Source organism: Pomacea canaliculata, linkage group LG2 (assembly GCF_003073045.1).
Source record: "Pomacea canaliculata isolate SZHN2017 linkage group LG2, ASM307304v1, whole genome shotgun sequence".
NCBI classification, from domain to species: domain Eukaryota; kingdom Metazoa; phylum Mollusca; class Gastropoda; order Architaenioglossa; family Ampullariidae; genus Pomacea; species Pomacea canaliculata.
In genome coordinates this window covers 31851546-31872201 of record NC_037591.1, presented here as the reverse complement: position 1 = coordinate 31872201, position 20656 = coordinate 31851546, and the positions used below count along the sequence as shown (strand labels likewise).

At 38.9% G+C, this 20656-nt stretch overlaps 2 protein-coding genes across 4 annotated transcripts in view; both read left to right on the top strand.

The window, feature by feature from the left end:
* The first annotated feature begins 2438 nt into the window (after positions 1-2438).
* LOC112557897 (endothelin-converting enzyme 2-like) overlaps positions 2439-20656 on the top strand; it is a 51154-nt gene continuing 32936 nt past the window's right edge. Inside the window, exons 1-21 of one of the 3 annotated variants that reach the window (XM_025228028.1) lie at positions 2439-2564; positions 2976-3047; positions 3443-3604; positions 4204-4284; positions 5531-5748; positions 6044-6223; positions 6381-6467; positions 7103-7242; positions 7614-7686; positions 7880-8002; positions 8525-8623; positions 9437-9514; positions 9909-10012; positions 10199-10257; positions 11625-11676; positions 11915-11982; positions 12262-12392; positions 12819-12884; positions 13473-13571; positions 13777-13853; positions 14804-15703. In XM_025228028.1, coding sequence (XP_025083813.1) covers positions 2501-2564; positions 2976-3047; positions 3443-3604; positions 4204-4284; positions 5531-5748; positions 6044-6223; positions 6381-6467; positions 7103-7242; positions 7614-7686; positions 7880-8002; positions 8525-8623; positions 9437-9514; positions 9909-10012; positions 10199-10257; positions 11625-11676; positions 11915-11982; positions 12262-12392; positions 12819-12884; positions 13473-13571; positions 13777-13853; positions 14804-14903 — 2133 coding nt within the window. In that variant the 5' untranslated portion in view covers positions 2439-2500 and the 3' untranslated portion in view covers positions 14904-15703. Of the gene's footprint in view, positions 2565-2975; positions 3048-3442; positions 3605-4203; positions 4285-5530; positions 5749-6043; positions 6224-6380; positions 6468-7102; positions 7243-7613; positions 7687-7879; positions 8003-8524; positions 8624-9436; positions 9515-9908; positions 10013-10198; positions 10258-11624; positions 11677-11914; positions 11983-12261; positions 12393-12818; positions 12885-13472; positions 13572-13776; positions 13854-14803; positions 15704-20656 lie in introns of those variants that run through there. The other 2 variants (XM_025228029.1, XR_003098011.1) reach the window with 2 other exon arrangements.
* On the top strand, positions 16450-19816 carry LOC112557901 (neprilysin-11-like). Its single transcript, XM_025228039.1, has 6 exons — positions 16450-16804; positions 16933-17063; positions 17553-17624; positions 18019-18180; positions 18800-18880; positions 19300-19816. The coding sequence occupies exons 1-6, from the start codon at positions 16773-16775 to the stop codon at positions 19617-19619; spliced, it is 798 nt and encodes a 265-aa protein (XP_025083824.1). The 5' UTR covers positions 16450-16772; the 3' UTR covers positions 19620-19816.

Genomic DNA, 20656 nt, shown 5'->3' with positions numbered 1-20656 from the left:
AGGTTACGACAGACATGAAACTCTTCAGATCTCTAATCTCCGATCATCCGTTCGTTCGTCTGTTTTAACATCCTGATTTTTTAAAATATCATTGTGCACATGACCTGTTCGGAAGGGAAAAACTTTAGTCTTGATCCCTCGAACCTTGCTAAGTCCTAAAAGTTGCTACTACAAATGTCGATAGTCCATTCAGCTCACACACAAGACGTAAATGTAGTTGCTTCAAACATCCATATTGAGTTACCTGACTACCTACCCAAACACACACACACAGTCAGTTATTTCCACCTTTCGATTTGTGCTGTCTGTAATGTGAATTTTTCCTTGTGCCTTTATGCGCATGATATTTTTCCTGGAGAGACACACACAGCATTTCAATGATACAATCAATATCGATATCAAGACCATGAAACGAAAGTAGACTTCCGAGTAATGGTGTCGCAATCTCACCTTGATATATACCCCACCCACCAACACGCATGCCAGGTCAAGTCGCGCTGGATTAGGGTGGCAACGCGCTCTGCTTCGACAAGAAATATTTTGTCTGCGTGAGACACAAGGTTTCCTTGCCTTCCGATCACTTGAAATAGTCACCATGGGGGACATTGAACAGCTAAGTATCACAGACAGCAGAGATGGACTTTACCCAGATGAAATATGGTGAGTTGGCTTTATTGCAACCCTTTGAAATCGAATAGTTTTTCTTTTGAGGCGATTTACAACTGACAGCGTTCCCCAAAAGTTGTGGATTTTATAGAATATTTTTTCTAATGTAGTTGAGATGTGTTTTTACAATTTTTTTCAACACCCTAAGTCATGATTAGTTAAGCAGTATTTTGCTCTCTATCCTAATACCACATTTGGATGAGAGCTTTTTTGAGATATGGCTTGTCTCTGTTTATTGTAGCCCTTGTGCCAGTTCCCAATGGAATGTTTGCATTAGAGGCAGGCTTTCTGTTTATAATCAGTGTTATCAAATGGTCGTGTTTGTATTTGCTTTTCCTCCCTACAGAGGGCTGGATCGAATGAGCGTTCATGCCTGCTCTTGACACCTTGTATAAATCATAAATTTTATGGATAAACCGCTCGTATGAGCATCTATATTATTATATTCAAACTAAATGAACGAGGAAAAAGCAGCATGGGTCAGGATGGTTTGAATACACGGGACTTAGATATCTTGGACGTGCGTCTCGCCATGGTTTGAAAGGAGAATACAAAAACAGGTTTAAATGTACTTTACTAGACATGACAGGTGCATGTCACGTTGAATATTGTAGTGCCCTCCTTCCACTCAATTTATTGGCTATGTGCTTGAGGAGAAAGTGTTCAGATAACAGTCTGTTGTTACGTTTAGACGAGTCCCTACCCTCTATCATTCTGCTTGCATGCATGCTTGTGTGCGTGTGTTTATGTGTAGACTAAGAGACGATACCTCCCTGGTAAAGAAATCATTGTGTTATTGTTTGTTATAACATTTCTCTGTTACAACATTCGAAGTTTCTCGCCAACACTATCCCCGGAAACCTTGGTATTCACATTAGCATTATACTGCCTGTGAATGCTATGTACAATGTTCACATGTAAGTCACTTTGTCCGTGGTCCAAATGTTAGGAGATAATACAGTTAGTACAATGAGGTTTGGCTGTCCTTGGTTCAGTGCATATCCGGGACACGCTATTCTTTCTCTGTGTTGGGTATCTGCTTACAGGGCAGGCTGCCTTGCCGTCATATACCCTCAGTTGCTGGCTCGACATAAAACACCTAATCCACCCCACCTGGCGGTACGGCTCACAAGCCCCAACCCGTGTTCTTCGCAGAAAAAAATGCAAACAGAAAAAATACCACAACCCTTCCTACCAGTGACTATCCCTTCCCACTACCTACAGGTGGGGATAGAGAAGAAAGACTCTCCCATTAATAGTGCGTCCCACTAACCAGGTGTGACAAGCCAACGAATGTTTACTGTTAGTTGAGTGCTACATACATGCAAGTTTTGACTTCACACACACACACACTTATCTGGCCCCACAAGTGAAAATAGAAAAACAGAATTGTTTGCTCTGGGCTCTTAAGGAGCTTAAGCTGATATGTAGCTACGGAGGCAGGTCGCAATACCCACAACAACAACAACAACAACAACAGCAACAGCAGCAGCAACAACAACAACTTATGGCATTATAGCTTGCGATATGTATCTGGACAACGTCGATCTGGTTTACTCGACATCGCTCGCATTATATATACAATCCTTTGAGTAATTGGTGACAATGTGGAAGAAAACAAAAGAGCACGAAGAAATAAGCACACATGCTTACACAGGTGTGTTCACATCAGTATGTTGGTAGCTGTAAGACGTTTGTAACGAACCGTTAGAAAATGTTTGTCAAACAACGGGTCATATGCTGTTATCTCTACTTTCGTTTTGGCAGGTTTTCATTGAAACAACGCCTAACACCAAGAGAGAAGGTCCTCGTCGTAATCATCATTATTATTTTTATGTTGTTGGTTATCTTCTTCGGACTTTTTATCGCCTTTTGCGTCAAATACGATGAAAAGAACGGTAAGTTCCATATTTTGCAAACCTTGGAATCTCTTCAATTAGAAAGAGACTCATAAAGACAGCTCCATACAATTTCAATGTTATTTTGATACTGTGACCTCTGTCTGTCTGTCTGTCTGTCTGTCTGTCTATCTGTCATGCATCATTAAATTTCAAAAGTTTCAGAAAAATCTTTACAACAGAACGTAGCTATTCAACTGAAATGAAACATCGGAAATAGAAAGAAGTATTTTACACCGAGATTTAATTTGTTATCTATAAGCATTTTTCAGGACTGGGTTTAAACATATGTGTAAATAATGCATATTAGAGTGTGTGTGCGTGATTCAGTCAACATTTATGGTAAATAATTAATTGTTAAATATTCTTGCTTGTGAGGATTTGTCAGTTAGATGACTTCGACCATTTCAGGCTCGACTGAGTTCGTTTCTACTTTCGTTCCGTCAGAAAATGTCTGCCAAACGTTCGAGTGTCTGGAATCAGGTGACTATGACCGGGTAGAGTTAAATCAGTTCAATGAATTAACATAAATACTTTATTTCATAAATGGGATTGCTTAAGAACGTATACATTTTTATAATATTCGAGAGCACAATCATGTGCTATCTCATATATACACACGCTGTATGTGCGTGTGTGTATATAAAGAGGTTATTAATCAAATATTTTGTTCTTCTTCGTCTTTTGGTCATACACTCTCTTCCAAAAACAAGACAAATCTTTATTATGCTGAAAATGTTAACACAGAACGCTTGCGCCACTTAGTTGACAATAAATAAATAGTCCACAAATAATGTTTCTGTCAAAGCCAAAAGATGGAATGTAGCGAAAAGTACTTCATTTCAAACTTCTTGGGTTAATTTGTCAACTTTCAACAGCTGCCACCATCGCCAAAAGCATAAACACCAGTGTGGATCCTTGCGACAACTTCTACCAGTTCGCGTGCGGACGCTGGATGGCGGAGTATCCTGTACCCTTGGGTTCCAGCAGAATTAATAATTTTATTCTTATAGGAAACGAGATCACACAGACGCTCAAAGGTCAGGGACTTGAACGAAAAGTTTCTGTGTTCACTTCATTGTTAAGTGATGTTAAGTGATAATCAAAACTTTGTGTTGTTGGATAATTACACGCAAATTTGGTTCTTATAAACCAATTAAAAAAAAGCAAAACTGAAAAAGTTTATTCGCCTCTTCTGTGTGATATATTCGAACCACTTTACATGCATCTCTACCTACAGTGGCGATGTTATTTTGTATTTAAATGTTTACAGTCTTATACACGGGTTGACGTTTCCGTTTCTTGTATATCAGTTAGTACATAATGATGTTGAATAAGGTTTTTCTGCGGTAGAGTTTACTTACTGCTGTATAGTTACTTTGCTACGCGTTTTCCTCCCTCTCCTTTTTTTCAGTCTCTGTCCCTCTCTCGAGTCGAATCCCCAGACATCCCTCAGTCTTACAGCCTACAGACAGTTAGCATTATACTACTTTGTGTATATTTAAAGTCTTCTTGTCATAAGTCTTTGTTTAATTTCTCGCCTTGCGTCACAACCCTTGAGGTGCGAGTCAAACGGCTCATTAAAGAACTGCTTATGAAAACTGAGATTTAGCTAAACCTGCTCGAAATGCATCTACAGGTCTACTTACCATCCAAGACGAAACAGCTCCTGAAGCAGTCAAGCAGGCTCGTGCTTACTTCCGGTCCTGCCAGGACGCTGGTGAGTAAGTCATCTCTCTCTCGTCTCGCATCTAGCGTTACCTGATCTCTCCAGCGGTATATTTAACGATACGTTATCTCTCTCGACTAACATGACGTCACCTGATCTCTTTTGATGCATTTCTAACCTTACCTAATCTCTCTCGACCCACATGACGTCACCTGATCTCTCTTGATGCATATCTAACCTTACCTAATCTCTCGTGACTCATCTGACATCACCTGCCCTGCGTATCGCAACGCTGGCGCACGAGTGCGCACGCGGGCGCCTACGACGGGCGGGCCGTACCGCAGCGAAATTTGAGTGAGCGCACGCGGGCGCACGCTTACTTGCTTGAGAGGTACTACGCCACGGGCGCAAAGATGGCCGCCATGGTTGTAAAGTTTAGGCGTGTCGATGATATTCACGGTGGATCTTCTAATAAATAAGTATTTTGCAATAGATAGATATATGCAACGACAAAGAAGGATATTTAAAGTTCAGATTTCATCGTCATGTCTTTCTAGAGATGGTAGATGAATTTGCCTTCGACCTTGAAACTTCGAATCGGGACGACAACAGAAAGTCTACTCGTCGTTTGTTTTTACGTGATATACTTGACTACCGCATTGTTCTTTCCACATAATCTTTAATTCTTATGGACTTTTTCCTCTTTTAGTTCCCAAATGAATGCCACTAAAAGTATATTGTTTGGCGCTGCAATATATTGCTTCTATTAATTCGTCGTCATTGTCAAATATGCCCATAAACAAAATGAAATTCTCTACTTCGCTGTCAGCCGCCATTTTAACAGGCGCCCACGGTGGGCGAAGGGTATCACAGGCTCTCTTGGGCGTGAGTGAGCGCCCGCGGGCATCCGCGGTGAGCGCCCGTGTTACGGTACGCAGGGCAGATCTCTCCAGCGGTACATGTAACGTCACATTATCTCTCTCCACCCACATGACGTCACCTGATCTCTCTTGATGCACGTCTAACGTTCATGGTCTCTCCAGTTGTACATCTAACATCTACAATTCTTTTTCACCCTTGACATCGGGCGTAGTCCACTCCTAGTCTGGTACTGCTTTGTTTATTATTTTAAGCAAACTGCCTCAATCTTTGAAAAAGAATACAAAGGTACTCAAACAGCTGAGAGTGGACTTTTCCCATTGAAAATGTTTTGAAATTACTCTGATGATGTCGACGACGACGACGACGACGACGATGATGATGATGATGATGATGATGATGATGATGATGATGACAGACACCAGAGAAAAGGAGGGCAGTAAGCCGGTACTCGACCTCTTCAATCTGAGTGGCAGTGGCATCTACCCGACACTACAACCGTCATGGAATGACACGGGTATGACGTTCTCAGACATCGTGGAGTACCTCGCAAACGTTGGTGACCTTGGCACTAGTGTTTTCACTCCTATGCTGGTCATGCAGGACGAGATGCAGTCAGACCGAAATATAATCAGGGTACATTGTAGAAGGTTTCGTTTTCTACTTCTATTTCTTTCATCTCTTTTTATTGCTTATTCGTTTTTGTGTTTTCTTCTTTTGTAATTTTCCTTTTTTTTTTCCTTGTTTGGCCATCTAACAAAAAGTAATTTATTTAATCTTTCTAATTTCACATTGAAATATTTGGAGCCTGTCATGACAAAAAAAGAACTTTCTGAATGTCCGTTAATAGCTCGTTGCAAATCTTTTATTACTTATTTTCTGTTTAGGTTTTGAAAGTGTTGTGCAGATATGTGCTTGCTACTAATTTCAGTTCTCGCAGACTGACCTGATCTTGCCAGCACGAGAGAGCTACTTTACAGAGAGAAACTCCACTGAGATGATGCTTTACGAAAGCGTGTATGCCCAGGTCCTCGAGGCGCTGGGTGCAAACGCTACCACAGCCGCCAAAGATGCCAAAGACGTGGTGGACTTTGAGATTGAGCTGGCATATGTAAGTGTGTGATAGCTACCATCATGATGGCTAATGTTGTGTGATGATGTTGCTATGTATACTATGTCTGCTACTTTACTACTTTCTTAGGTGTTTGGAACTGTATGTTATTATATGATGAAAAAAATCATTGTATCTCCACTCAAAATATTTACAGGCAATTGAATCGCCAGAGAAACGGCTCGACAAGGCCAAGCTGTACCACAGAATGACTATAGCTGACTTGACTACCATGTTTCCACAGGTAGTGTACAGAAATCATTTTGTCCTTTTTGTTGCTCGTTACTCTGCTTGGTTTTATCGAATGAGCAATACTTGGCGGGTGATGGGGGACAACTTTCTAGGTGGCGCCAGTGGATTAGAGGACAAGAAGTGAGCTTGTGTTGGTTTACGCTTCTTTACTCCTAGCAGTAGGACAGTACTTATTTGCTTATTTTGTGCCTGGATGATTAATTTTCTGACATAATATTATGTCGGTAAATTCCTGGACATCACGTTCATGTCTAACGGTGACAAGTGTCCGGTTAAAGTACGAGTAATATATTTAATTAGTACTCTGGATTCAGTTTTGATTCAATCTGGATAATGAATGTATCGTAGATGTTTAGCTTTTGAAATTGTCATATATGATCTCCGTCTTAGTTCGCTGGTCCACAACTTCTTTTCCCTTAGTAACTCAGAGTCACCAAAAGGATTACTCTCTTTGATTTACCGCTTAATATTGCTCATTACTTAATAATACAAATAATGAAGTGTAAAGCAAGTGTAGATCTCACTCATATTGACTTAGTGTGTGTGTTAGTGTGTGTGTGTTCGCTTCTGTTCTTCATCGGTCTGCATCCATGATCTCGTACACGAGCTACACAATCTATGTTGCAGTTTGCTTGGCTTCGCTACATACAGAGTCAGTTCAAAAAATTAGGTGTGGACTATAATATTACAAAGGATGAGATGGTCGCCAACGACGCCTTAACTTACTATACAAACCTTTTCACATTGGTTAATCAAACATCTAAAAGGTATGAGTATTTCGCCCTGAAAACGTGTTTGCACCCGCTTATGAGTGAGAAAGGTAGAAACAAATTATCAATATTGCCTAACTAGATAGTTTTCTTCATTTTATTACCTAAAGTAAAAATGTAACGCTCTACGTAAACTCAAACAAAAAGCAGAAAGAACACCTTTCTAAAGTAACTGTAGTCTCCTTTGGTTCAGCTCGTTCCCGTCGTTGCTATCCAGGAAAAGTACGATAACAAAAACTACCAGTTCGGGTTATTTGTTCTGAAAGAGATATATTTCGATCTCAAAAATGATGTCGGTGATGTATCATACTTTACTCGAGGTTTATGATTGGAGATCAACATCTGTTTTGTCTTTTCATGTTTGGCAGGACGCTGTTGAACTATGGCATGTGGCGTCAGCTGTGTGATTTCTTAGGTTACCTCGGCCCAAAATTTACCAAGGTGAGACCACGTGCCTCACTGCTTTCTCCTGGTCGTCTGATTTTCCGGATAACAGTAACTAAAACCTGTGTTTATGCCTGTAACATTGTTTCATATCGTTGCAAATTTCACAGAACTGTCCTCCTCCCAAAATTGCAAATTACGCATTAGATTAATTGGAATAATCTCCCGAATATCTCCTCTTCATCTTCAGATTGTGAAGGAAGCCATAGGAGAGCCTGACGAGGTGTGTGTAGTCCACACTCAAACAATCTTTCAGTATGCTGTGGGCAGACTCTACGTGGACAGCAAATTCTCATCACAAGATAAGCTAAGGGTACTTCTTTGACTCGTATTTTGGTGTTTTCAGTCATCCAGTCGACGTGGTAGATATGTCGGAGGCCAAAGGATTGAATACATTATAATGATGAACCGTAGTTAGGAAGAAAAGGCAATTAGATGACCCGGAGCAGGGACAAGTGTGTTGTTAAAAAGCTTTTGACCAGTTTTCGCATTTTATTTTACCACTACCATAGCCGTACTTATAAAGCGAGGGCAAAGATGTCCTGAGGAAAAGAAGCAGAATGTAGAGTCCGAGAGGTCTCGGAATCATAACTGGAAAGCAAGACAGTTCTTCTTTAGTTCCCGACTCTGCCCTGTGAAAACGACTTACTCTCATTTCTTATCTTCGGCCTCTAGAGTGTTTTATAACCGACCATAGATATTGTCCCAAGCATGAATTTGAAGAATGACTGAAACGAGAGTGAAAGCATTTATGTATATCTATGTGTTCACTGCATAATGTGGTTGAAATAACGGGTGCATCACATGTGTTGCCGTGCGTCTGCACACTCAACAGATGACACGCATGATTGAAAGTCTAATGAAGACATTCAAGGAGATGCTACAAGAAAACACCTGGATGACACAAGCTACGAGAGATGAGGCTCTGAAAAAGGTGAGAAACTGGGAAGTGTTGAGAAAGGCATGTAGAGAGTTAGACAAGCAATTGAAAGTCACTTTATGTACAGAACACCACATAATCTCACATTCTGTCACACAGTCTCACGCCTTTCTCGACTTTTTGTTTTACACAGAATAAGAAGAGTTTTTTTCAAATACTTTGCATTCTTTTCATTTATGTTTTTAGATCTACCTATTTCATAATTATTTACACTTATACTTGAAGTAGGTGTATTGTCCCTTCTTCTGCATTTTAGTTTTCTGCAACTTTATTTTTTAATGACTTCGGAATTGTGATTGACTGCTTACTTGCTGATTCATTTCGTTTTTCCTCTTGTCGTATCAACTTTCTGTGGCCGTCGCTATCATATTTTCATATTTTTACAAGTCCTTTCTGTGATAGACTTTATATCCGTGACAAAAAACATTTTACTGAAATGTTTGCTTAGTCATCACCTGGACATTTTCGTGGTGATTTGATCTACGTGTCTGATTATCGAGCTATTCTACTATCCCTACAAGTAGGGAAATCCGCTGTATAAATTCTTTAAATTATTATTATTTAATATTTTCGTTCCCAGATTAGTGTATGCATAGCTATACACTGCAATTCAGAAACATTAATTTATAATGAACATAATTCCAAACTAATTATAGAATTAGAAATGGAGATTTGATCGGGTGGCGTTACTGCTTCGAACAGTCTTCTGTGGACACACACACACACACACAAAAAAAAAAAAAATAAATAAAAATGAATGAAATAGTAAAATTGTAAAATGTTAACACTTGTCTCTTTTGTTTGCAGTTGAGCTACTTTACTGTCAAGGTCGGCTATCCGGATTTTATCCTTAATGACACGGCCCTTAATGAGAAAACTAGCATGGTAATTATCTTCCTCTCTCTCCGCTTTTCAGTGACTAACCCACTTAGTATTCCCTCACTCTTTCTCTCTCTCACTCACACACACAAATAGACATAAATTATTTATTTACGTGTTCGCTAGAACCTCACTTTTAATTTTTGCTTGCTTTCGATATTTATTTCTTTACTGTCCATCACACACTTCGTTTATAAAATACTTTTTCTGAAAGTATATTTATGTTTATCTCTATTCTATAACCTTTCGAACGTCAGCATTAGGGAAGAACTGGTTATCCCTTCTTGCATACAATTTTAAAGGTAGCAAAATGTTGTGTTGTGAACAATATTTCTTGCTAGTGCATTCACTCATTTTACTCCGAATTTTTGTCCATTTGTTGGTTTATTTCTTTTTACAGTACAATGTAGTTGAAAGCCATTTCTTTGGAACCTATCTGGATATTGCCAAGAAATCTTACCTCTTGATGCTTAAGAGTCTACGAGAACCAGTTGACAAAACTGCGTAAGCCTTTCACATGTTGTCTGAATTGCTTCTTCATAGTACAGTATCAAGTCTCATTACTTAATGCAAATGTGTCTGTTCTGGGATTTTTTTTTTTTAAGAATTTGTTGGTAACTAAAGTAGAGATATATATGTCTTCTACGAATCGTGGGGACCCAAACTAAACATTAAGGATTACGATTTCAGGTGGGGCATGGCTGCATTTGAAGTGAACGCTTACTACAGAGCCCTCAATAACGAAATCGGTAAGTCATTGACAACGTTGACTAGAATTTTTAGTGAGAAGATTTGCAAGCATACAGACGACTGAGGAATATTGGTAGACTGGCTACTTGCCTGCTTTGGCGGGAAAGAGCTTTCACCTAGAATGATTTTGCACTATGAGGGGAGAGGGATGGGAAGGAAACGAGAGCACCCAGAGAAACCCCCTCGAAGGTCAGAACTGCGGACAGAAAGTGTCCCTGAACCAACATCCTCTTACTGCAGGGGTGAATAAAGAGTATTTTAATTAACCCGTGATACTTGGAACCCCTTTGAGGAATGTTTTGAAATCTCTGAACAATATATATATAGGTAGGTACACCGAACACCACAGAAAGATTGAGACGCAAAAAAGACAGAGGAAAAGACCGTGAGATGGGATCAACGGACTTTAAAATATCAAATTTGCTTTGCTACTTAACTCAAAGTCTTTAAAGTTTAAATATTAAGTTTCTTTAAGAATTCTTAGTGTACAGCTTCCATTAAGTCTTAGGTTGAGCAATGCTTACTCTACGTTAGTTTTCAAGGCAGAAATTCAGAACACAGTTTGTTCTTTTTTTGAAACTCATATATAATAATAAGAATTGGTATTTATAATACACGGCATCATGACCTAGACAGATCGCACTATCTGCTCAGACCAATCATGATAAATGAAAGATAACAGTGAACGATGATGTACTTATAGGGACACTGAACAACAGAAAGATGAAGTGCAAGAGTAGAATGTAAAGCAATGGATGAAGGAACATGATAGGTTAGCATGACAGACAGTATTGCAAGGGAGCTAAGAATGGCGATTCAGGGATAGTACATAATCAACAGATTTATCTACCCTTCTGTAAACTAGTTTTACAAAATAGACAAGTTTGTACTCTGTATTATTGACTTCTTTTTATTTATGTATTATTTGATTTTTATTTTTTGATCATATAGTTTGTACATGTAAATGAGTGATGCAGTGGGGTAGGGACTGTCTAGACCAGACCTGGGCAAAGGCCGGCCCGCGGGCCGGATCCGGCCCGCCTCCTGTCTCTGACCGGCCCGACCGCTGGCCCGTCCGCCAGTAAATATGCTATATATACAGTATTGGGTAAAACTGAGTTAACTATATTAGTCCGGCCCTCTAAAACCATCCCAATTTCTCATGCGGCCCCTTAGGAAAATTAATTGCCCACCCCTGGTCTAGACATAGGTAAATGTCAATAAATATTAGTCTTGTATTTAAAAGAGGCGGTAAAAATATAGTATACGTTGGTAAGTAAAAATCGATTCCCTTTACAGTTAGTTGTATTTTGCTTAAAAAATTGAAATAAAACTAACAAAGTCATTTTATTGCCTTTCTTTGCAGTATTTCCAGCGGGAATCTCTAATCCACCGTTCTACAGCAGTGGGATTTCAGAGTACGTTGACATTGTTTACTTTCATAATAATTTAATATTATTAGTCCGTGATGTTTTTTGTTGGGTTTTTTTTTTTAGTTTATCGTGGAGGAAACTTAGGAAATAAGTATGCGAAATTCGGTGTCTGCAAGGCACAGATAAACAAAATAATACACATAAACAGCACCAAGACGTGTAGTACGTGTGTGTGTGTGTGGTGATGTCTATGGGATCTTTACCTGAGATCCACATGTTGCAGTGCCCTGCTGTATGGTGGTATTGGGACGATAATTGGACATGAGATCACTCATGGGTTCGATAGTCAAGGTAACGTGTGACAGCAGAAATGTCAGATTTTACCATCATTTGAAAAACACATTTTTATTACACCAACATAATTTCTCGCTCAGCTCATTCACTAATTCCTTTGTGTTTCAGATATTTTTTTATAATATTAGGCTGGTTGCATCCAAACATTACACAAATGTTTTAAGAGATGCTGCTGTAATTTTGCACATCATCGCACAAAACTTAAGACATTTATATTTTTTATCTACTGATGGCATAAGCCTCATATTGAGCAACCACTTACCTTGGCAACGACAGGTAGTGCGTATGATGAGAAAGGCAACCTACGGCAATGGTGGCAAGACGTGGATCTGAACGTCTTCAAAAGCCGGACTCAGTGCCTAGTGGATCAGTACAGTCAGTTTGCATACAGTTCTCTGAACATGACTGTAAGTATCTTACATGTCAGGAATTTTTTTCTTTTTGAATGCTCCGCTGTGCTCTGCTTAGATTTACGATATCATGTTAGTTTGTGTAGTAATCAAGAGGGTGGATGAACAAGATAGCATGAAATAGAGGAAATTAGAAAAACAGGAATGAAACATTCAAGAGAAGAGAAGGAATAGTGCAAGAAAGAATACATAATTAAAGATATCGCAGATATATTTGAAAGACGATGAGAGACGACGGATGTTAAAAGAGAGTGGGATAGATTCCTCTCGGGATAATGAGTAAAATTGTAATTAACTGCACTAATCGCAGCTTACTCTTATTATCACGACGGTGCAGGATCATGTTAAACTGAAGAATGTAAAATGTTTATGTGTAGTCATGTAAACACGCGCATGTCTGTTGCTGTACTATTCTATGTGCAGGTGAATGGAAAGCTTACTTTAGGAGAAAACATCGCTGACTGCGGTGGAATACGAGAAGCATTTAGGGTAGGTCGTTCTTAAGGGTTTTAAATCTTTTTAAGTAGCCGCCGGAAAATATTTTCAGCGTCCTTGTGCTTCAGAATTCTTGAAACACGTAGAGCAGACTTTAAAATAATAATCACATGATTATACAAGGTAAGTCCAGAACAGAATAGTACACAATGGAAGCTGCGAAATTAGCCTATAAACAAGTGGTAAACAAACAGACAGCATTAAACGACTTGGTATAAATGGCTCCTACGGCCATTCATTTTCTCTCGATTCGAGAAAATCTCCCTCTCTCTCACACACACACACACACACACATAAACACACACCTGTGAACAGTTGTTACATGTCTTGAGGTTCACGAAAATGGACATCGATATAGCTTACCAACTGATGATGTTCGAAGCGCACGGACTATATAGTTGATCACTCTCATCCATCAAATCGCATGCCTTAAGACATGAAGTGTAATTGTCAATCCTGTTGTTGTATTTGCCAAGCAAGAGAGAAACTGCCATTATGGTCAGTTTGGTGCACGCGCAACTATTTGCCTTGATATAACGTGCGTAGCAATTCCATTTAGTCCTTTGTTCTGTGATCATTCAGGCATATCGCAGTGTTATCAAGGAGAGAGGACAAGAAGAGGACAAGTACCCGACACTACCGTACACACAGGACCAACTCTTCTTCATCGGCTTTGCGCAGGTCAGGTTCTTTGTTTAAAAGACTTTTATTATCAATTCTATCAATCCGTTGTTTTCTAAATATGTGAATATCTATAGAGATCCTGGTAAAGTTTAGTGTAAATGCTAACTTTTCATGTAAGATGAAAGATCTTTCTATACTTCATTAGTAGATCTTACACACAACCAAAACTTCATTTTAGTCATTGATGTTTCTCTATTTCCAGTCCTGGTGTAGCTTGGTTACAGCATACTCTCTGAGAACTAGCCTGCTGACGGATGTCCACAGCCCAAATGACTTCAGGTGATTGTTTTTTTTTTTTTAACAAAAAATAGCTTAATTCTAGCAGTAAGCTCATCAGGTTAGTTTTACAATTACAAAAAAATAGCCAGATTCTATTCGGTGAAGCGCAGAGGTCCAGAATCTAGTCTACACAACATGCAGCAACATACGTGATTCGCAAATAAAAAATTTGAGAAACGACATGGTCCACACTGGTCCACAATGCTAGAACAACTAAAAGTGTCAGTAAAAAATACACAAAACCCAGTAAAGACAAAAATCCAAAGCAAGATCGAGGGAAGAACATGAGACGGAAGCCGTTAGTGCAAGAAGATGTCTATTTGAAGTAATGACGAAGCACAAGCACAAAAGAAAAAACATAACAAAGGCGAATGGTGTAACAAACACCAAAGAAGAGTAGGAGACAACAAACATCACAGATGAGTAGGAGACAACAAACATCCCAGATGAGTAGGAGAAACCAAAACTTGAGGTATATCCACAGACGGGACAAAACGACAGAGCTGGTCCCCTCCAGCCAGCTAGACCATGGGACATAACTCTCATTTTTGTAGCTCCAGTTACTCAAAGAAATATTTTGATTGACTATTTTGGTCAAATTCTTAAGAATGAGTTTATTTATGTGGGAATTTTATTTTTAACTTACATCTATAAATATTTTTTCTACTTTTGTACTTTTTATCCTGATTTAGATGAAATTTAGCGCTGTTGCCCAACTTTCATGCTCGTAATGGTTTTTCTAGACCTGTTGTAAATCTCCCATGCTCATGTTATTTGAGTGAAAAAATTTGCAGTGCCTTTAATCTTTAGTCGTTCTCAGTTCGTCCATTTCCATTCATGTAGTAGGGCTTTACACCAAGTAGCAGAGCTGTTCTTCTCTCTCTCTCGTCTGTGTGTGTGTGATGAACATGAAGATGTTTGTGCTGATCGTTTGACATGTTGTTTTGCAGGGTGATGGGATCAATTCAGAATAGCGATGACTTTGGGCGAGTCTTCAACTGTTCTGTAGGAAAACCCATGAATCCCCAGCATAAATGTCAGGTCTGGTAGAAAGGACACTACTCACGGCCCAGAAACTACAAAATATTGGAATCATCACCCGAAGACTCGTTGCGAGTTGTGCTACCCATAGTTCATCTCACTACTTTCATGTAACCCAGTATTAAAAAAACGTTAACCATGACATTTTTATGTGCACCAAATTAAAAACGTCTGTTTGAAATCCGTTACTTCAAATTTTAGTTTTATAAACTATCTTTTAGTCTCAAAATCGACACATTGACTCAATAGTTATCCTGCATAGAGTGAAGTAAGGCTGATAGTTTTTACCTGCTTTAAGTGTTGCTCCAGTCAAACATTTACAGAAGTTGATAGCTATACCCAGAGGCTATGAGAGCTACAAATATCACAGTATTAACTCGTTCGTAGAACATATTTAAGGCACTACACAACTTTCAGCAATACACAGATGAGTTTAGTCTCAGCCTAGCCTGCTTCATTTTTTTCATTGAGTTTAATTTGTTTTTGTTATTGTTTTGATTCCTAGCAGCTTATATTGTCTTCAATTTTTCATTTATAACACTATGAAACTACCTAATTACGAAATTTTAAAATCAAAATTAAAATGAAACTAACTTGGTGTGCTACCTGGAGGATAGTTTAAGACAGTCGCATTGACAATTATCGAAAATGAATGTGAGCTAAGTAAGACTCTTCCTCTCTGTCTCTCCCTCCTTGTGTTTTGTGTGTTTGTGCATGTGTATATTTGTGCACGAATTGGTGTGGGAGCGCGTTTACTGATTATGACTGTTGGGATTTATAAAAGAACAATAAAATTATAACAATAACAATCTTAAATGTCTGTGTGTGCTTCTGCAACAGTATCCTCTATGCTTACACCAAGTGTTTGTACGTGTGTGCGTGCATGTTGCGCTTTTGTCACAACAATTTAGCTGTTTCTGTGTTTGCACACGTTTAGCAAACTACAACTTCATTACCATCAAAGTCTTTGCTCGGAAAGCCTTAAAAAACTATCCAAACCTACCAACATTACATTTGATGTCAAGAACCAGTCCTCCGCTCATAGTGCCCATCAATTATATCACAGTAATCTATTGCACTCCAACACCTCTATCTTTTTCTCTTATTTTTGAGGCTACATTTTCCTTCTTCGTTTGGTTGTCTTTATGGGATGAAGGAACAGCCGACGTGTATTCAAACGATAAAAAACTGTAAATGACCCCAAGTTATTTTTAACTAATTGTAGCCTACCTGCTACAAGAGGAGAGCTGTGAGTCTGTAATTACTCGTACTCGTGGTCTCACGTGACGTCAACGTTTTGACGCCGTTGATGTTTAACGGCTCGAATCTCGCAAAGTGAATGCGATTATTGGCTCACATTTCGCAACGGACTTTTGGCAAGTAGTGTAACTGTCCTTTGAACACAAGAAAAGCTCTCGGAAGCTGGTGGCCTGAGAGATTGCTGTAAACGTTGTTGACAAGTACCCGACACTGCCGTACACACCGGACCAACTCTTCTTCATCGGCTTTGCACAAGTCAGATACAGTTTTTACATTCACTTAGTTCTAGTAAAACTATACTAGAAATGTTAATTGTTAGCAAAACATCTTCTGGTGCTTAAAAGGATTTCTTTGCTTAGTACTTTGTACATACCTGGTCTACCCCGGGGCACTACATGTAAGTTGACAACAGAACAAAAGTAGGTTGAGTAACTGAGGCAAACATATAATGAAGTCGTAAAATCATCCATGCATAGCCATGGCTTAGATAGCCATTACAAACCACGTATGATGGGTCATTCTAGTAAAGTTGAATCCTGTGCTTATATTTACTGACTGGAAAATTTATTTTTGCAGGCCTGGTGTTCTAACTATGGACCAGAGCTCCGTAAAGTAGTAATGATGAATAACCACAGCCCGAATAACTTCAGGTAAATTAAGCACACATGCTTACACAGGTGTGTTCACATCAGTATGTTTGTAGCTGTAACAAGAACCGTTAGAATTAAAATGTCAAATAACGGGTCAAATGCTGTTATCTCTATTTTCATTTTGGCAGGTTTTCATTGAAAGAACGCCTAACACCAAGAGAGAAGGTCCTCGTCATAATCATCGTTATTCTTTTTATATTGCTGGTTATCTTCTTCGGACTTTTCATCGCCTTTCGCGTCAAATACGATGAAAAGAACGGTAAGTTCCATATTTTGCAAACCTTGGAATCTCTTCAATTAGAAAGAGACTCATAAATACAGCTACATACAATTTTCAATGTTATTTTGACACTCTCTGTCTGTCTGTCATGCATCATTAAATTTAAAAAGTTTCAGAACAATATGTACAACAGAACTCAGCTATTCAACTGAAATGAAACATCGGATATCGAAAGAAGTATTTTACACCAAGATTTAATTTGTTATCTATAAGCATTTTTTAGGATTGCGTTTAAACATTTCTGTAAATAATGCATATTAGAGTGTGTGTGTGTGTGTGTGTGTGTGTGTGTGTGTGTGTGTGTGTGTGTGTGTGTGTGTGTGTGTGTGTGTGTGTGTGTGTGTGTGTGTGTGTGTGTGTGTGTGTGTGTGTGTGTGCGTGATTCAGTCAACATTTATGGTAAATAATTAATTGTTAAATATTCCTGCTTGTGAGGATTTGTCAGTTAGATGACTTCGACCATTTCAGGCTCGACTGAGTTCGTTTCTACTTTCGTTCCGTCAGAAAATGTCTGCCAAACGTTGGAGTGTCTGGAATCAGGTGACTATGTCCGGGTAGAGTCAAAACAGTTCAATGAATGAACATAAATACTTTATTTCAAAAGTGGGATTACTTAAGAACTTATTCATCTGTGGAATATACGAGAGCACAATCGTGTTCTATCTCATACACAAACGCTGTGTGTATGTGGAGAAAGAGATTATTAATCAAATAGTTTGCTCTTCCATCTTTTGGCCATACACTCTTTTCCTAAAACAAGACAAATCTGTATTTTGCTTAAAATGTTAACACAGAACGTTTCACGCGCTTCCGCCACTTAGGAGATGATAAAAAAAAGCACGAAAATAATGTTTCTGTCAACGCCAAACGACGGAATGTAGCGAAAATCACTTTATTTTCAAACTTGTTGGGTCGATTTTTCCACTTTCAACAGCTGCCACCATCGCCAAAAGCATCAACACCAGTGTGGATCCTTGCGACGACTTCTACCAGTTCGCGTGCGGACGCTGGATGGCGGAGCATCCTGTACCCTTGGGTGCCAACGGAATTGATAATAGCATTCTAATAGACAAGGAGATCAAACAGACGCTCAAAGGTCAGGGACTAAAACAAAAAGTTTCGGATACTTTATTGTTTCTATGTTAACTTCATTGTTAAGTGATTTTAAATGATAATCAAAATGCTGTGCTGTTGGACTATTACACGCAAATTTGGTTCTTATGAACCAATTAAAAAAAAGCAAAACTGAAAAAGCTTATTCTCTACTTCTGTGTGATATATTTGAATCATTTACATGCATGTCTACCTACAGTGGCGATGTTATTTTGTATTTGAATGTTTACAGTCTTCTAGACGGTGTGACGTGTCCGTTTCTTTTATATCAGTTAGTACATAATGATATTGTGTCAGTTGTTTCTACGGTAGAGATTACTGACTGCTGCATAGTTACTTTGCTATGCGTTTTCCTCCTCTCATTTTTTTCAGTCTCTGTTCCTCTCTCGAGTCAAATCCCCAGACATCCCTCAGTCTTACAGCCTACAGACAGTTAGCATTATACTACTTTGTGTATATTTAAAGTCTTCTTGTAATAAGAATTTGTTTTATTTCTCGCCTTGCGTCACAACCCTGGAGGTGCGAGTCAAACGGCTCATTAAAAACTACTTATGAAAACTGAGATTTAGCTACAACCTGCTCTGTTCGAAATGCATCTACAGGTCTACTTACCATCCAAGACGAAACAGCTCCTGAAGCAGTCAAGCAGGCTCGTGCTTACTTCCGGTCCTGTCAGGACGCTTGTGAGTACGTCATCTCTCTCTCGTCTCGCATCTAGCGTTACCTGATCTCTCCAGCGGTACATGTAACGTCACATTATCTCTCTCGACTCACATGACGTCACCTGATCTCTCTTGATGCACGTCTAACGTACACGATCTCTCCAGTTGTACATCTAACGTCTACAATTCTTTTTACCCTTGACATCGGGCGTACTCCACTCATAGTCTGGTACTGCTTTGTTTATTATTTTAATCAAACTGCTTCAATCTTTGAAAAAGATTACAAAGATACTCACATAGAAAATGTTTCGAAATTACTCTGATGATGATGATGATTGATTGATTGATTGATTGATTGATTGATTGATTGATGATGATGATGATGATGATGATGATGATGATGATGATGATGATGATGATGATGATGATGATGATGATAGACACCAGAGAAAATGAGGGCAGTAAGCCGGTACTCGACCTCTTCAATCTGAGTGGCAGTGGCATCTACCCGACACTACAACCGTCATGGAATGACACGGGTATGACGTTCTCAGACATCGTGGAGTACCTCTCAAGCGTTGGTGACCTTGGTGTTAATGTTTTCATTCCTATGCTGGTCATGCAGGACGAGATGCATTCAGACCGAAATATAATTAAGGTACATTTTAGAAGATTTTGTTTTCTTCTTCTATTTCTTTCATCTCTTTTTCTTGCTTATTCGTTTTCTTCTTCTTTTTTATTTTTGTTTCTTGTTTGGTAGTTTAATAGAAAGTAACTTAGGTGTGTGTAAATCAAGGCGTTAATGGCTATTCATGTCTCACTTTCAGTAGAGATAACAACTAAAGTCATGTTTTTGTCTGGCACCACGTAGGTAATACAAAAAACTGTATTTGCATTTTTTTCTAATCTTTACAGCTTAAGAAATTTTCGAGAAATAATCAAGCAGACGGTGATGCAACAAAATCATATTTATTTAATCTTTCTAATTTCACCTTAAAACATGTTTAGCCGGTCATGAGAAAAAAGAACTTTCCGAATGTCCCTCACTAGTTGTAAATCTTTCATAAGTTGATATTTTCTATTTCGGTGTTGAAAGTGCTATGCATATGTGTGCTTGCTACTGATTTCAGTTCTCGCAGACTAACTTGATCTTGCCAGCACGAGAGAGCTACTTTACAGAGAGAAACTCCGGTATGATGATGCTTTACGAAAGAGCGTATATCTTTGTCCTCGTGGTACTGGGTGCTGACGCTACCACAGCCGCCCAAGATGCCAAAGATGTGGTGGACTTTGAGATTCAACTGGCACATGTAAGTGTGTGATAGTCAACATCATGATGGCTGATGTGTGTGTGTGATGATGATGTTGTTATGCATACTATGTCTGCTACTTTATTATTTTCTTTGGTGTTTAGAACTGTAGGTTATTACATGATGAAAAATCATACTTTTGTTTATTGTGTTTCCACTCAAAATATTTACAGGCAATTGAATCGCGAGAAAAAATGCTTGACAGGGCCAAACTGTACCACAGAATGACTATAGCTGACTTGACTACCATGTTTCCACAGGTAGTGTACAGAAATCACTTTGTCTTTATTGTTACTCGTTTCTCTGCTGTGTTTTACATAATGAGCAATACTTGGCCGGTGATGGGGGACACTTTCTGCTGGGCGCCAAGTGCATTAAAGGACAAAAAGAAGTGCGCTTCATTACGCCTAGCAGTAGGACAGTACTTATTTGCTTATTTTGTGCCTGGAGGATTAATTTTCTGGCGTAAAATTATGTCGGTATATTC